The sequence below is a fragment of the Anas acuta genome, chromosome Z, assembly GCF_963932015.1.
Source record: "Anas acuta chromosome Z, bAnaAcu1.1, whole genome shotgun sequence".
NCBI classification, from domain to species: domain Eukaryota; kingdom Metazoa; phylum Chordata; class Aves; order Anseriformes; family Anatidae; genus Anas; species Anas acuta.
The window spans coordinates 9,844,944-9,861,704 of NC_089017.1; the positions used below are offsets into that span (position 1 = coordinate 9,844,944).

At 43.9% G+C, this 16,761-nt stretch overlaps 1 protein-coding gene and 1 long non-coding RNA gene across 2 annotated transcripts; one reads left to right on the plus strand and one right to left on the minus strand.

Moving 5' to 3' along the window:
• The first annotated feature begins 4,160 nt into the window (after window positions 1-4,160).
• On the plus strand, window positions 4,161-15,387 carry PTGER4 (prostaglandin E receptor 4). The gene is made up of 2 exons (XM_068666270.1): window positions 4,161-5,405; window positions 13,253-15,387. The coding sequence occupies exons 1-2, from the start codon at window positions 4,575-4,577 to the stop codon at window positions 13,844-13,846; spliced, it is 1,425 nt and encodes a 474-aa protein (XP_068522371.1). The 5' UTR covers window positions 4,161-4,574; the 3' UTR covers window positions 13,847-15,387.
• On the minus strand, window positions 7,172-12,215 carry LOC137847773 (uncharacterized). Its single transcript, XR_011091067.1, has 3 exons — window positions 12,063-12,215; window positions 11,242-11,295; window positions 7,172-7,571 (listed from the first exon to the last, which is right to left on the minus strand). It is a non-coding gene; the product is annotated as an uncharacterized lncRNA (long non-coding RNA).
• Window positions 15,388-16,761: the final 1,374 nt, after the last annotated feature.

Here is a 16,761-nt window from a genome sequence, read left to right on the forward strand (position 1 = left end):
AGGTATCCTGCAGGAGCACAGAGGTGCCTTGCATGCCTGCTCCCCATCAGCTCCTCTTCCAGCGGCAGTTTGCAGATCTTTCCTGGATGTTCATACAGGACATTCCCCTCTCAGGGAAAGCCCCAGCACAGCAAGCTGTTTCATCAGGTACAAAGGAAATGTACCAGAAGTACTAGTAATATTACTAGTCAGGCTAGTAATAACCGGAACTCTTAAAAGAAATCTAATACTGGTTTGCTTGTACATTTAATACATCTAAATCTAATACTGGTTTACTTGCATTTATAAATCTAATACTTTATTACCTGTGATGATGTTACAAGAAAATCCGCGGGCAGAAAAACATTATGTACTTTAAAATATAAAAACTTGTATCTACTTACAATGCTATTTCCATTCCAATTACATTACAGAATCTCCTACTTCCTTTTAAATATTTCTTCAACTTACTCCTTGTGTATTTTTTCTTTCCTATTGATTAATTAAAGATCATTATGTAACATTTGGTTTGGTCTATTTCCACTGTCTATTAATAATGATTTTATTTCGGCATACAGGCATAGTTTAGTAATAGCCATCTCAACATCACAATGTCGTGTTATGTTATGTTTGTTTGTGTTTTTTTCCCCTGAAAAAAAAATATGTCAAAAGCATGAATAGTTGAAGGAAAATTAAGCAAAATACAACACGGAAGTTTTCCCATAGCTAAATTTTCACCAAAGAAAAAAAGTTGACAACCTGTTGAGTAATTCAAGAATGTTACTGATCCTGAATTATTTAATGGAAGATTACCAAGCAAACCATTGTTTCAGGCCTGCAATATGTTAAGAACTCAGGCCAAAGCTTCCAAAACTTGTTGCATATTCACTACTACTGCAAAATTACAAAGCCACTGAAAATGCAGTTCCTCTGGAAACAGAGCTCATAGGAGCACCTCCAGTAAAGAAGACATCAGCTTATAAGCCTACATGGGCATTTTGGTGTCGAAATTACAAACAGCTCCACATGCTAGAGACCTTTCAATAGGTTATTTGTCTACAGTCTAGCTCCACTCCCTCTGAGCAACACAGGTAGGGCTTTGGAACCATCAGCCAGCTAAAGGAGCTTGAAAAAGGCTGTCATGTGGCAGCTAAGAAATGCTGAGTAATTATGAGCCTCTTACCACATCACGGTGAGGGGGGGACAGGGAAAGGAAGGGGCGAGGGAAGGCCAAGTATGCAAATTTAAATCTCTTTCACCATGCTAGAAATACAACCACAAATAGTTATACAGTTATACAGCTCAACTAACCAAGCCATACTAGTTCACTGATGTATTTGAGTATTAATCTAACAATTGTAACACCACTAAAATCAGGAAAAAATAATTACTTTGAGACAAGTGAAGTTTATCCTAATCATTGTTAGCAAGTCTGGTGCTTCTGCTTGAGCCATAGGATATCACAATGTTTACTTGGTCTGATTTAAAGACCACCAACAATATAAAAATCAAAAACATTTCCAAATGAACTGTTCCACTGGTCAATAAGCTTCCTGTTTAAAAGGTCTTGTTTATTATGTGGTGATCATGTAATTGTGTATATAAGTAAAGACCAAAGCACATTTAAATCACATACACTACAATGGTTTGCATCCATTTTATAAACCACTGATCGTGTTATCTCATCTAGTATTTTTAAAATTAGAAGTTTTATTCTACACTTGATTATCATTCGGAAGCTTTTGGTTTTTGTTCATGCTATTTTGACTTGCCACCTATGCGGTTTTCACATACAAGTTCTTTGGTGGTTACTCAGTGCTACAATGCATGACACTGTTGCTGTGACAGCATGACTACTCACCTTGCAAGCGGAATTTCTTAGTTTTTCAGTTCCACTTTAAGTGTCTTCCTTCCTCTGAAGACTAAATCTTTTGTACGATTATCATTCTCATCTTGACTATGAGTTCTAGATATCAGAACTATTAATTCTAAGGGAAATTCCTAAAACTTATTAAGTTTTTCTAGTTATTTGGGAACTTTTACTCAAAGGAAAGATACAGTAAAATCACATCTGTACCACACTTCTGTAACTATCATATTCTCTAAGAACTAACATTATTTCAAAAAACTGATCTCACTATCCTTGCTCTCAAAGCTACACTTCTGTTGTTATTTCATTGGTCTCCTTGGCTCCTCTGCATTTTTAATCAGTTATTTAGGTATACTCACTGCAAGACAGACCTTGTAGAATGAAAAATAACATTCATTCTTCCACATAGACACACAGGTATATATACCCCCAAAAAGACTTGAGCACCCTCTACTTCTGTAGACAAGACTTCTGAAGACACACAACCTGTTACGAGATGGTCAAAATATTTCATAAGACTGGATCTGTAGGTAAGGAAAAAGTCAAAGAAAAAGCAGCAACACAGAAGCAAAAATCATTTCCTCTACCCTTAGGTTTTAGAAACCTTTGCTCTGCATCAGGGAAGTCAGGCAATTCTTCTCCTATACTGCTGCACCTGTGTTAACTTAATCCCACATAATGGCCTCTAATACCAGAGCACCAAAGTCCCAGTTTATGAAAGAAGGACAACAGAGAAAACACGTACAGTTACACAGCTTGAATTCAGAGCCTGCTGTGTACCAGGGGCAACTTTCCTGGAACACCCAGACCAGGTGTTCTTATGCTGCAACACCCGGAAAACTGTTTAAAAGATAAGAAAAAAAAATCATCGTGCAGTGCATTACACTGTGCATTTCCTTTGCAAGTGTTTCGGGCTGCTTCTAATTTGTTTCTGACAATTAGGCAAACTTAATTGAGCAACCTCTACTCCCACATGTAGCTCTTTGTTTATGACGGAATATTCTTCCGATTTTGTAGAGGCTCAAAGAGCTGTCATGCCAGCCAATTGTATAAAGTCCTATTTACTCTACCTGAACAGACCACCACCACTAGTATAGCTTATTTATATACGTGTCATTTTAAAACCAACTATACTTCCTAAGAATTAACTTTATTTTCCAAGAGGCAAGATAACAACACTAAAATGCTGAAGGATCAAATCACAAATGTCACCTTTTTTTCCACATCTGCTCACACAACGTTGAAAACTGGTATTATTCACCCTCTTCCCTTCAATACACAGCCTCACGCACTTTGCCCTGGCAGAATTTCTGCTGTCAGCACACCGTGACATCACCGCTGCCAGAGGTTTAGAGAAAGGGGGGTGGGGGAGGTGGAGGATAGTAAGAGTGAAAAAAAAAAAAAAAAAGATTAGACTGATTAGACTTTGGTAACACATTTTGCCTTGACTTCAGAGAAGAGGTTCTGCTTAAGGATATAAATTTCGTGCTTCAGGGCACGGGTTTTGTCTCCACTGTAGTAACTGATGTCATCTGGTGTAGGAGCGAGGCCGTGTGGCCAGCCAGCGCCAGGTGCTGGACGTGGTGTGGCGGTGTGAGCACCTCGCTCCTGACCAGGCGCAGGCACCACTGGTGCTTCTCCTCTCCGAGGAACACCTTTGCGTGTGTCTACCTGTCGTGGTGCGAGCTCCGTGCCGCTGTTTCTGCTCCAGGGTCTCGTCAGCCACCGCTGCTCGTTGAGTGCCGCCGCGCCAGGCATCAGACCAGCACAGATCAGCACAGCTCCTGTACGTGATCTCCTTGTGGCCAAGCTCAAGCGAGCCCTCGACACAAACACACCAACACGTCCCTCGCACGCACACTCACACGCTCACACACACACACACACACACACACACACACACCCTTCCTGTGTTTGGCAACGCCACCAGCCGCGCACGGGAGCCAGCGCGAAGCAATACATCGATGACGGGCTGTGAGGAACGCCGACGGCCGGCAGCGGCAGCCTGATGCAAGAGCTCCCGCCGCCGTCCCGCGGCACCACCCGCCTTATCTCCCGGCCACCCGCCCCCACGGCGGGACGGGGCGGCGGCAGGTGCCCCTCACGGTCCCCTCGCGGTCCCCTCACGGTCCCCTCGCGCTCCCCTCACGGCCGTTGGGCGCCCCCTCCCGCCCGGCCGCCCCCGCCGCGGGCGGAGGTGCCGCGGGCCGGCCCTGCCCGCCGCCGCCCGGCCAATGGAGCGAGAGGGCGGGGAGCGGCGGCGGCGGCTGCCCCGGGGCCGCCTCCGCCCTCCGCGGCGAAACTCGGCGGGAGCGCGGCGCTGAGGGGAGAGGAGCCGCAGCCCCGCGAGGCGGAGGGAAGGCAGGGAAGGGGGAAGGAGGGGATGAGCGGCGGGCACCACGCTCCGGCACCTTCCCGCGACGCCCCCGCCGCCACCTGGAGCCCCCGCCGCTGCCGCTGAGAGGGAGAGGGGCGGCGAAGGACGCGGGGACCCGCGGGGATCCGGTGCTGGGCTCGCCCCGCTGCCAGCCGGGGCTGCCCCCACTTCGTCTCCTCTCACGATTTTTTTTTTTTTTCCTTCCTCTTTTTTTTTTTTTTTTTTTTTTCGCCTAAACCACACCGGCTCTTTCCCTCCCTCCTCTTTTGCAACCTCCCCGCTTTTCCTCCCCGATTCCTCCTTTGCTTTTTTTTCTTCCTCCCCTTGCCTCCCCTCGGCTCCCCAGCCATGTCCTTCAGCCCCACCATCATGCCACCTGCCAACGGCTCTGCCAACGGGACCGCCGGCGGGGCCGAGGGCGGGAAGCCCCCCACCATCCCCACCGTCATGTTCATCTTCGGCGTGGTGGGCAACCTCATCGCCATCGTGGTGCTCTGCAAGTCCCGCAAGGAGCAGAAGGAGACCACCTTCTACACGCTGGTCTGCGGGCTGGCGGTCACCGACCTCCTGGGGACCTGCCTGGTGAGTCCGGTCACTATTGCCACTTACCTGCAGAACCGCTGGCCGGGAGGAGACGCGCTGTGCGAGTACAGCTCCTTCATCCTCCTCTTCTTCGGACTGTCCGGCCTCAGCATTATCTGTGCCATGTCAATAGAGAGGTACCTGGCCATCAACCATGCCTACTTCTACAACCATTACGTAGATAAGAAGCTGGCTGGGCTCACGCTCTTCGCCATCTACGCTTCCAATGTCTTGTTCTGCGCCCTCCCCAGCATGGGGCTCGGCAAATCGACCCGGCAGTACCCTGACACTTGGTGTTTCATAGACTGGCGAGCAAAGAAGGCCACTCATGCAGCGTATTCCTACATGTACGCTGGCTTCAGCTCCTTCCTGATCATGGTTACAGTGATCTGCAACATCCTGGTCTGCGTGGCCCTAATTCGCATGCACCGCCAGTTCATGCGACGCACATCCCTGGGGACAGACACCACCTCCAGCCGCTTATCAGACTTTCGCAGACGCCGGAGCTTCCGTCGGATGGCCGGAGCAGAGATCCAGATGGTTATTCTGCTCATTGCCACTTCCCTGGTGGTGCTCATCTGCTCCATTCCTCTGGTGGTGAGTAACATTGTGCAACCCTTCTTCTTCCATCACCCACATTGCTGAGTCTTTTCTCCTCCTAGCCTGTGCCTGTAGGACAGAATCCCATTTAGCTGGTGCCGCAAACTCTAGGAGTAATTTTAGTGCAGTTAGCATGCATACATGGTGATAGAAGAGAGTAGTACTGGTTTATATTTACAGGAAAAGAAACACACTCATCCCAAGTCCTAGGCTCCTTTGATTGGCTGACATACAGTGCCAAAAATTCTTAACAAATTTTCCACCGTTTAACTGGAATCCACACAGCACAAGTCTTATTGAGAGCTAAAGGCACTTTAAAGTTCACTTCCAAAATTAATTTGTGATGAGTGAGGTTTGGGGCTGGCCCACACTGCTGGATGCTTATTGTGTTTTTAAAATAGGCACTCTGCTGATGAAGTGTACAGCAGTCCGTAGTATCTGACAGGAGGAGAGAGTTCTCTTCACATGGCACCAGCAAGGTGCAGAGCGCTGCGCACCCAAAACCAGAACTGAGGTCCCATCCTGAAGGATACACTGGGGGTAGATCCCATGCATTTACAGCCCTCAAACAGCTCCCCAGTGTTGGAGGTCTAAATGCAGTGGAGCCACTTGGTGTAATTTTCTGTTAGATGGGAGTTGGAGGATTCTGGCCCACATGGAGCTAGAGATCATACCAAAATGCCAGACAACATTACCACTAACCATTTGCTAATTTTCTGAAACAGCTGCTACAATTACTGTCATTGACTTGAACATGCAGGATCTACTTTCTTCTATTCCTCCACCTTATCTCAAAGGAAGACAAAAAAAAAAACACCAGCTCGAGGCTCAGTTCTTGCTTCCCACCCACCATAGTAAAACTTGGCGAACTTCTCTCCCCTTCTGGCTCAGAAACATTAAACAAGCGGCTGGCTTGCCTTACTCGCCACCTTCCAAAACACATTTTAGGGAGCCAAGCATTGCTTCTTAGACAGAAAGTGTTTTTGGAAGATGGATTGTTTTCAGGGAGTTTATTGTAGGTAGGAACTATTCTGCAATCTCAGTGTCATGGAGGGGTTGTGATGTGCGTGAGAAGCAAGTGGCCAGCTGGGGATGCGAAACAAACAGGCTACAGCTCAGTAAGGAAGTTCAGAAAAATACGTCTGAAAGCTCGGAGAGGTCAGTGAGTCCATCCCCCTGCTTCAAAGGAGGGTGTAACTGCAAGGGTCAGGCCAGTTTTGCCACATTACTAACATAAACAGGAGCCAGTGGAGTGTGGCTTTGCTGGAGCACCAGTGCTCAGGCTGTCGCTGAAGGCTGTCTCCCATCCCGCAGCGCTGTGTCACTTTGTGTTGTGCCACGGCATAACCAGGCACTTTCCCGTCCATTTATTGCTCGTCGCCTAAAGGAAATCAAAACGTGCCATTTGAGTTGTGCACAGGCTGCCTCTGAGCGGCACGCGTGTTAGATCGAGGAACCTCACGCAACCTGTTCTGCAGTCCAGCAGCAGAAACCTCACGGGTAAGCCGACTTGCCACACTGGAAGGAATCAGGTTGTAGAGTGGCCAAACCCTGAGAGTACCTGTGGGTCCACAGTACTTAATGCGATTAATCTAATATTGTAACAGCTACTTCACAAAATAACAATATGCTGTCTTCAGAAGAGCTGCTGGTAAATGCATAGAACAGGTTCTGGGAATTAAATGCAATGTCACAACACAGTGCAGGGTACCAGCTGATGGGCTTCAGCGGTGTCAGGAAAAAGCCAAAACCTTATCCCACGGAGGACTAGCTAGAGAACAGCTGACTGAGAAATGAAATTGTTCATATGCATTAGGAGCTAGGGAAGCTTTTATAAAGTCTCCAAAAAAAAAAAATCAAGAGGGAGAGATTGCCAGAAAGGAAACTAGATTGTTGACACTTAAAATTAATGAACTTGGGTGGGGCGAGAGATTTATTATTTAAACAGTAGCTGGTGAACACCTTAGCATGTGTGAAGGTGCGGGTGACAAAGTTCTGAAGTTCTCTCAGACCTTAATTTCACTTCTTACAAAGGCATGGTATTGCCTCGAGAGTGCTCACATATGGTAGCTTTTCTCAGCTAAAGCCGCAGATTTCTTCTGTATGTAAAATGAGGTAGAAGATTGTCATTTCACTATTTCCGTACCTCACTCCGATGCACGACTAGGAAAAAAAAAAAAGTTTTTTTTTAAAACACGTATAGATACATCATTACAGTGTCCAGCATGGTTAAACTGCTTCATTGTAAAGGCAGCTTTTATCAGTCATTTGCCTCCCCCTGTGGGAATAACCTGTACCCATTTATGTTTCTTTATACGGTGATGCACTGCTGCATATGTGTATTAAGCCCTCTATGTTACTTATGCACTGAGGTTAAGCATTCCAGGATAAACTCAGAGAAGTGACACCTTTATGCTGCAAATCCTTAGAAAGAGCCACCAGCAGAGACAGGAAAATCAGTCATATACACATACATTTTCATGACACAGACGAGTTCTGAAGTAAGCTAGGGAGCCCTCAACCACAGAGGAGACTGAGAGGTGCGTTTATAACAGGAGATCCTGGCGGGCACCAAGAACATAAAAGTAGTAAGGTGGTGGTGGTGGCATGATTCAGATACACAAAGCAAGCTCAGAGGTTGCTTTGTGACTGAAATTTTCTGATGAGCTGATTTCCTACTGATGATTTCAGCTGAATAAACTATCACTGAAGTCAAAGCAACTTCAGAAAGAGAGACGTAAGCTTCTAACTTTTTAGAATTAACACTTTCACAAGACATCTAGTGCATCTAGTACACAGATGCAGTCCAGCAGACTGTATTTACTAGGGTTTAACAAAAATTTTCACGTCTTAAAATACTAAATAGCCCTGAAATAATAAGAAAAGGCTTGGCTTGGTTTAAAAAGTGGTTAAAGAACAGCAAGCTGAGTCACAGAGAACAGACGTTCTTAATAATGTGTGATTTATTGATTTAGTGATTTATTCATAAAATCAATAAAATTTTACAATGACAGCTACTATAGCAAAATTATTGAGCATTGTACAAAACACTGAGTGAACTTTGCAGAGATAAAGGCTGATCAAATTTATCAAGGAAAAAAAAGTTGAACAAAATTCATTAGAGAAAAAAATCTTCTGATATAAGATTCTGATATAAGATGTGAATAAGATAAGAATCTTCTGATATGTGTTCTCAGTGTACAGAAAGTGGTGTGGAAAGCATGAAGAATCTTACAATAGTTTAAAAATGAAATAAGGAAAAAAATACACAAATTGCATGCTGCCTCCTTCCTGCACTCCACATCAGTTATTTCATCTTTTAAAAATCTGTGAGTTTTTAGAAAAGAGAATTAGATATATTTAAAAGTAGGGGATGAGTTTCATGGGGAGGGAAGTGGGGTGTCGAGAACGTATTAGAAATTGTTAGCCAGCCTTGTAAAAAAATAAAAACAACTCTTTCAAGTGTACATAAGCACATAGTATTCAAACTCCAGTTCACTCCAGCAGTCTTTCAGACACTTGTAGATTTTTAAGTATGTGACTTTTTCTGATCCTAACCACTGAACATTGCTGAATTGCAGTGAAATTGAAAATAAAATGCTGTGTTTCAAGATGTACATGTGTTTGATCATATAAAATAATCAAAGATTTCTAACTTAATGTTGAATTGATCTAAAAGATTGGATTTTCTTTTGGTTTGTTTTGGCTTGTCTCTGAAGTACAGGGGCTGTCTGCAGCCAAAAACAGCAAGGTGGCAGGCATGATTTTCGAGCAACAGAGTGATCTGCTACAGCAGACACCAAACCCTTGAAGGGCAAAGGGTATTGGCTTGCGGAGCTGAAAAACTTGTTTCCTGCTTTCTACTATATAGATTTTAAACTTATCCTATCAGTATGTGGGGAGATTTTATGAGGACAGGTAGAAGCTATGAAGATAACTACTCCTTTAATTATTCTGGAACAATAAGTATGTTAGTCACTTTATCATACTGCATAGGAATAGAAGTCATGATTCACATTCATATTTAGTAAAAAATAAAAGCATCAAAACACGCAGGACTATGATGTACAACTACCTATCGCTTCACCATAAACTCAGTGCACCATGAAGCAACGTGCTTCTTAACACAACTGCAAACAAACCACAGATACTTTCAAAATATGTTGCCTGTGTTCTGTGGCTGCAGATGTAACATTTAGACCTCATTCTATTGAGACTAGAATTGTTCCCATTTGCTTCTTTAATCAGGATTTTAAACTGCAGAAATTCAAGCACAGCTTAGCTAACACAATAATGAATTCCACTTACATGGGACTTACTAAGAAGATGCAAGGCAATATCCTTCATTATGCTTCATCCTGTAACAGAAGACTTGTAGCCAAAACAGGATACATCTCTTACTGTTAGTGTAGACGATACATTAATAAATGCTCTTTCTTTACCAGGTTGTAAAGAAATCATAAAGTGACATTCCAACACAGATTAATTTGTACCATACTGTGATTAATATGTAATCCATGCAATAGGTCTGAATTGATAAATGCATTTGACATTTTGGGGGGCTGCTAAGAAAAAAAGTGGCACCTTTCTGTGAAACTGAAACAGTTTTGTACAGTCCAAAGTTTTCAATAAGTAGATCCATTTTAGGAATCTCTCACCTACGCGTCACATATCTGTCACAAGGAAATAAAGCATATAGAGATAACATAAAGCAAGCTGTGCAATTTGTGATTGTACTTTTCAACCACAGCGTCAGCACTTAAAGACATTTTTGTCTTTCCGTAAACTCTACCGGGCAGTCAGAGAAAGGTGAATCAGGTACTTCAGCTTCAGGTGGTGCTTATCAAAGGAACAATCCCACTATTAAGTCACTGATGTGTAACAATAGGTCTAACTTTAAAAAAAAAAAAAAAAAGGCAAAATAGAAATCAAGTCTCCAAAGTTGGTCTGCATACTTCAGCTGTCTGCAAAGTGTGCCTTCTGGTTCTGCGATGTGGATGAATTTGTCAGTAAATACCTCTCCCTGTCACACCTCTGATATTCCTGGCAATGACTGCATGTAGTTAGCATGAGCTGCTAGCAGTCCTCCACTCCCACAACACTGTCCTTTGGATTCCTGCCTCTCAGGACAGGTACCCTTCCTGTGATCAATGGTTAGATACGTCGACCAGCATTTACACACCTTCAGGGTGCATTCCCTTGCATAAAGGAAAATCTCAGCACAGAAAAAGGAGCAGCATCTGTAAAGAAATGTTATGGCGCAGGTCAAATCCTTAAGGGAAATTGGTTCTTCATGTATTTATGACCCCGTACTATCTTTTCTTTCTGTGGGGTGGGATGGGGGGTGGAGGGAATCTCACACATGTGGCCAAGTCGATTCCAAGGACAGCGTTTAGCTGATGCCGTCGTCTCAAAAACTTTTTCAGCATTTCACGTTATGGAAACCTGACGGCCGCTTTTCAGGTTCAGAGCCTGTGTCAGTAAGTGCAGCTCTACTTGCATAAGCTTATGCAAGTCCCGGCACTAATCCCCTCCTGCAGTGTTTATCACTGGCAGTGCATTGACATTTGCTGTCCCTCCCTTGGCTGCAACTGCTGCCCGTGGGAATGGGGGCAGCCAGCACGAGCTGCGGGTACCCTGTCCATGAAGCGGGGATGCTGCGACTGCGGGACATCTGTGCCACCTAGCGGTGCGCTCCTGCAAGCTGCACTCAGCGCAGGGCAGAGGAAGGCTTTCCTGGACACCACCTCCAAAAGCCTACGGCAGGAGATTTCAGCAATGTGCCTTGTTTAAGGAAAGAATCCTCAGTGAATGCCTGCAAAACTGTACTTACGGATCTGGGGCTCTGGAGGGACTGGTCTTCTCTCAGCCAGCAGTACACAGAGTTCTGTAGTGATGGATGTCAGATAAGAGTGTAAGCAGTTTGGAGACAAGCAAAATAAATAATGAAAAAAAGCAAAGAAAAATAAAGAAAAACCAGACAAGATCTACATGCGTAGGAATATGCTTTAAAGCACTTCAGTTGCGTGTGTGGCTTAACAGAAAAATCAGCTCAGTAAATTAGTTGTCAAAAAAACATCTGCAATGTTAGAAATAATTAGGAAAGTAACAGAGAGTAAAACTTGGATCATTATAGTTCTGTATCAATTCAAGATTTTCCCATATTTGGAATTCTGTGTGAAGGTTTTGTTACCCGTAAACCCACACAAAAGTACTGAGAAAGAAAATACAGATGATCGCCAGTTTCACACTCACTGATTTGAGAGAGATTGTATGCATAGGACTTCCAAAGAAGCACTCTGCATTATTTTAAACATACTTTGTTTGTAGCTTTGGAGCACATTCAAGCTCTGAATCCCGACAGGCAGAATACCATCACATTGCCCTGCTGCAGGAAAATTTCTCGGAAAGATTTGTGAATTTTTTCACCAGGAATCACAAGCATAACTTCTATAAAAATGACTCAAGGAGGCTGTTCTAGTTTGGCTGTTGTTTAAATGCTTGTCTTCTTGCTTGCCTGTAACCTTCTCCTAGGTAGGCCAGGCTTCATTCATTTCAGGAGCTAAGCCAGAGACTTTAAAACATCCCTACTTTTGCTACTAGATTTTTACTGTATCACATAAAAAGAGAAGTAATACATTTATTTAGACTTACCTTAAGTCCAAAGTAAACAGCATGTTCCATTATCCCGTCTTTTCAGTGGCTTTCTTAGGCCTTCCTAAAATGCAGGACACTGCGTAGGTCTTGCTAAAACAGAGCAGCTATTTGGGACTGATAAACAAACTCATATGACATCATGCTCTTTAGGGACACTGGAAAGATAACAACAACTCATGTCAAAGAACTGGCCTGTGCCTTAGAACAGCATTACTGAAGTGGCCCCAAATCCAGGGTAGGGACATAGGGACTGTTTGGTTGTTTTTTTTTAGATTCAAAGGAAAAACCTGAAGGAGGCATTTCTGTGTAGAAGACGGGATCCTGTCTTAAATTTTGTGCATGATAAACTGAAAGTGCTAATTCAAAAGGCAGATTCAGAATCTCCAATTCCTAACTACTTGATAAGCATTTTTATGCTTTTCTAAGTAGAACCCAATGATGGCTCATGTATGTGAGCAAAGCACTCCAGTCCAGTCCAGTCCAGTGCTGGAATCATCTCATCATCTTGACCTATTAAAAATCTCCTAACTGTAGGGGCCTTTCTTTTTGTTCCTTTAGTTTTTTGTCCAAAACATGCTGCAACAAGCCAACAGCTGAAGGTATACAAACAGTTCCAGTAAGGACAGGTGCCAGAAAAAGGATATTTCTAAACTAGGGAATCAACAGCTCTGGGCTCATTTCTGGAAGTTAACATACCTGGATTATAATATGGGTTTCAGCTTATTTCTAAACATGCAATTATTAGACCCCTACCGGAGGAACTGATTAGCCTCTTCAGTGAACTCAGATATCCCTTTGCAGATAGCCTAAGACTTGAGATATACTAAGGAAGCAGGATACAGGTCTAAATCTTTGTTCCTGGGTTATATCCATCAACAAAGAAGTTGCAAAAGCAGCAGCCCAAAACTGAAGGTTGGAGGATTAATTATGAGGGGAGCAGGGAGAAAGAGCCATTCTTTTCCTACCTGTAGCACGGAAGATCAATTTACAACAGCTTAATCTCTGATTTTCTTGCCATTTCCAAAAATAAATTGGCAGCTGCTAATCCAAGGTGCTTTACTTTGCCAGGTTCTTCTCATGTTCTAGCCTGCAGATGTAAATCAAGATCTCTGCTTCAATACGTAAACTTTGATTTCCTGATTTAATTGTACAACTGCACCTTTCTCCTCCCCCGTCTCTCTGGATAGGTCCGTGTCTTCGTGAACCAGCTCTATCAGCCCAAATTAGTGGAGGATGTGAGGCAAAACCCCGACCTGCAAGCCATCCGCATCGCCTCGGTGAACCCCATTTTGGACCCGTGGGTCTACATCCTCCTCCGCAAGACTGTGCTCAGCAAAGCCATCGAGAAGATCAAGTGTCTCTTCTGCCGCATTGGAGGGGCCCGGAGGCAGCACTCGGGGAGCAATTTCAACTGTGTGGATGGCCGCAGGACCTCTTCCGCCGTGTCAAGTCAGTCGCCTTCCTTCATCTCCCGTGAGCTGCGGGAGATCAGCAGCACCTCACAAACACTGCTCTATCCCCCGGAGTTAAGTGAAAGCAGCGTCGGGGGGCGTGTGCTGCTTCCCGGCCCCAGCGCGAGCCTGGCTCAGTCTGACACTACATCCGTAAGGACACTGCGCAGCTCAGAGACCTCAGACTCTTCACACGGGCAGGACTCAGAGAGTGTCTTCCTGGTGAATGAGATCAGGTCTGGTGGTGGGGCCAGCTCCACATCCAAGGGCAGCCCCCTCCAGGTCACCTTCCCCACAGAGACATTGAATTTATCGGAGAAGTGTATATAGCAACGAAAGGCATCGACCCTGGTGATCCTTCCCGGTACGCTGGAAAAACTGGTGCAATAGATAGGTATTCTGCCTATTCAAGGGGAGAGGGGTTCAGCTATGCTCCAAAGGGCTATTTTTCTCTTGCCATGTGATGGGTACATTTCTCTTAGACTACTGAGGACTGTGTGGAACAGACATTGGCGCTGCCATCAGAAATTGTACAAGACGGGTCTAATGGGACTGGAAACACGAACATGTCTTGTTCTGGGACGCAGGAGAGCTACTGGGCCTCTTGAAATAGGAAGACCCATCACTTTCTTTCTTTCTCTTTCCCTTTACAAATCTGGTAGAACTGTGTTTTCCTGTGGCTGCTCAACTATCAAGAGTGTAAGCTTCTGATACTAGAGCAGAATGTGAGGCAGCTACTAGGAACTGGACAGAGCTACTCTGACAGCTGCCTGCAGTAGGATTTTAAAGTGTCTCACTAAAGCATGAAAATGTGAATTTTTACTGTTGTATATGTATCAGGACTGAAAATATTTAAAAGTCTATTCTTCTCTATGAGAAGGGTTCTTACTAATACCAGGTATATAGAAATGATTGCCAGCCTTCTCTTCCCCCAGTATTGCCTGCTGATAAGACATTCTTGTTTTAGATTTGTTATCCGTGCTACATTCACGGCCGATATTATTCTTTAGCTGAGAATACATAAACACTTTGAGTGAAATGGAAACATATGTACCATTGAGAAAAAGAAAACACATCCTTTCAGTTAAGAATATTCTTTCAGTGTATGTACATACTAAAAAGCCAGATTTTATTTATGTGCTGAGAATGTTTCCATGTATAAACACATTGCTCCTCTCTGAGTACTTCGGCCCACATTCTGCACGCACTTAGGCACACACTTAACGTTGCCCATCAGAGTAGCCCTTCCGCTGCCAGGGAGACTCCTTACATGTAAAGTTAAGGACATATAGAAGTGCTTTTAATATCAGGGCCTAAAACTTTCCACCCCTGGTTAATAGTCTTAATATTCACTTTAGTTAAAGCATCACTGATGTAATAAAGGTATTTTTTCATAACATTTATCATTTTACTTTAAATAGTAAATAGAATTTTATGACGCTGTAATCTGATATTCCACCAAATAAACATAAAAAAACATGGAAGCAGAATCTTCATTTAAAAGTGTAGGTTATATAGAACCATCTTCTGGTCTTGTACCTCTTGCAGATTATTTGTTCTTAGAGTTCTGATGACAAAGACATCACCCAAAACAGCTGTTAACCAGTGACAAAAGGACTTCTGGTGTTTTGTTTTGTAAGGGGTAGGTCTTGTTCCAGAAAGACCATTTACTAAAATAATTCTGTACAGATATTTGGAGGATGTTTTGTTAAATACTAAGCATGTTATGCTGCTTAAAGTGTTCTCATGTGAAATGCTTTATTGTAATGAAAATCTTGAGCCTTATGTTGATGGTATGTTTAAGCAGTTGTACTGACCAAAATCACTTTGGGGATAACAATTAAATGAAAATGTTCTGCTTGAGCTCAAAAGTTTATGAGAGTCTGCCATTCAGTGCCAACTCCTCACTTTAAAAAGCCACCCATTTGGAACACTTTGTGCTTAGCTACTCTCAAAACATACTTGGGTCTGGAAGTTTCCAAAACACCACAGAACGACTGCCATTAGCAAGAGGAAGCCTCCTTTGAAAATGTCCCTGAGAGCATTGACACAGAGCCATGAAAATTTTTCACACAACAAAAAAAAATCAAAACCCCCACACAGTTAAACCTCAGGCCTGCTTCATTGTGTTCCTTTAACATGTGAGCACTTGAGCTTATTTACCTTTACGCATGTAGGAAGTGAAGTTAAATCTGTGCACAAATATTTGCAGCAGAAGCCAATATTGCACTGATTAAGTTGGAGAACAGTATTACTCACGCTCCTACTGGAGCTACAGATAAAGATCTGCCTGGATTCTTTGCAATTAAATCACTTAACCATGGTCTGTTGCTTACTAGTGACCAACAAACAGAACACACTAGTGCTGCCTTAGATAGGAAGCAGTACCTGGCAGAGCAGGAAGGTGGGACCGCCACCTGCAACCATGCAACCTACAAAAATACTGAACCACACCTTCACAGCTGGAACAAAACAGCAGAACGAGTTATTGGTACTGGATGCAATGACAGAAGGAAATATCTCCAGTGTATTTATGTAAGTCCAGTATTTATATAAGGCCTATGCATTACTGATGGAAAATGCGTGTGTTCTGGAAGACTTTTAAGCAGGAAGAGACCATTGTAAGCAGCTCACCTTCCCTTAGCAAACACAAATAAGCCTGAAGTCTTCCTCTTGCCCTCAGTACTGAACTCAAGAAATCACGATCAACCTACAGATTAAAAAGTCTCATAAGCAATACTGGAATTGTCTATGCGAACTCAATGGCAGTGCATGAAGACAAAATAGGAGCCCATCTATCACTTAGCTGCAAGCAAGGATGTTCAGAAGCAGCCTGGCTAAAAGAACCAGGCAAGTGTGCCTGTGTTTAGGGTGACAGACCACCAGTGTCTCTCTCCTCATGCCTGAGAGTCCTGACCAGCTTTGGAACCCTGCTTCATACACAGTAGCTTCCTTCCACTCCTCCCCTACAATTATCCACATACCCTGTGATACAGTCTGTCTTCACATACGTAGCCACTTCCATGCCCTCTGTGTGTTCACAGGAAATGCATTAATTCCCAGTTCAAAAACAAACCCAAATTTTTGTATCTCCCTGACTCCATCCTGTTGCTCCTATCACCAGCAGTCCCACACCCTCACTTCCAGCAGCCTGCCTCTGCCCACACACCCCCAACCACAACTTCACAGAACCCCTTCCATCCATCCACGAGTTCTGCTAGACCTCCCACACCTGTACCACTCCC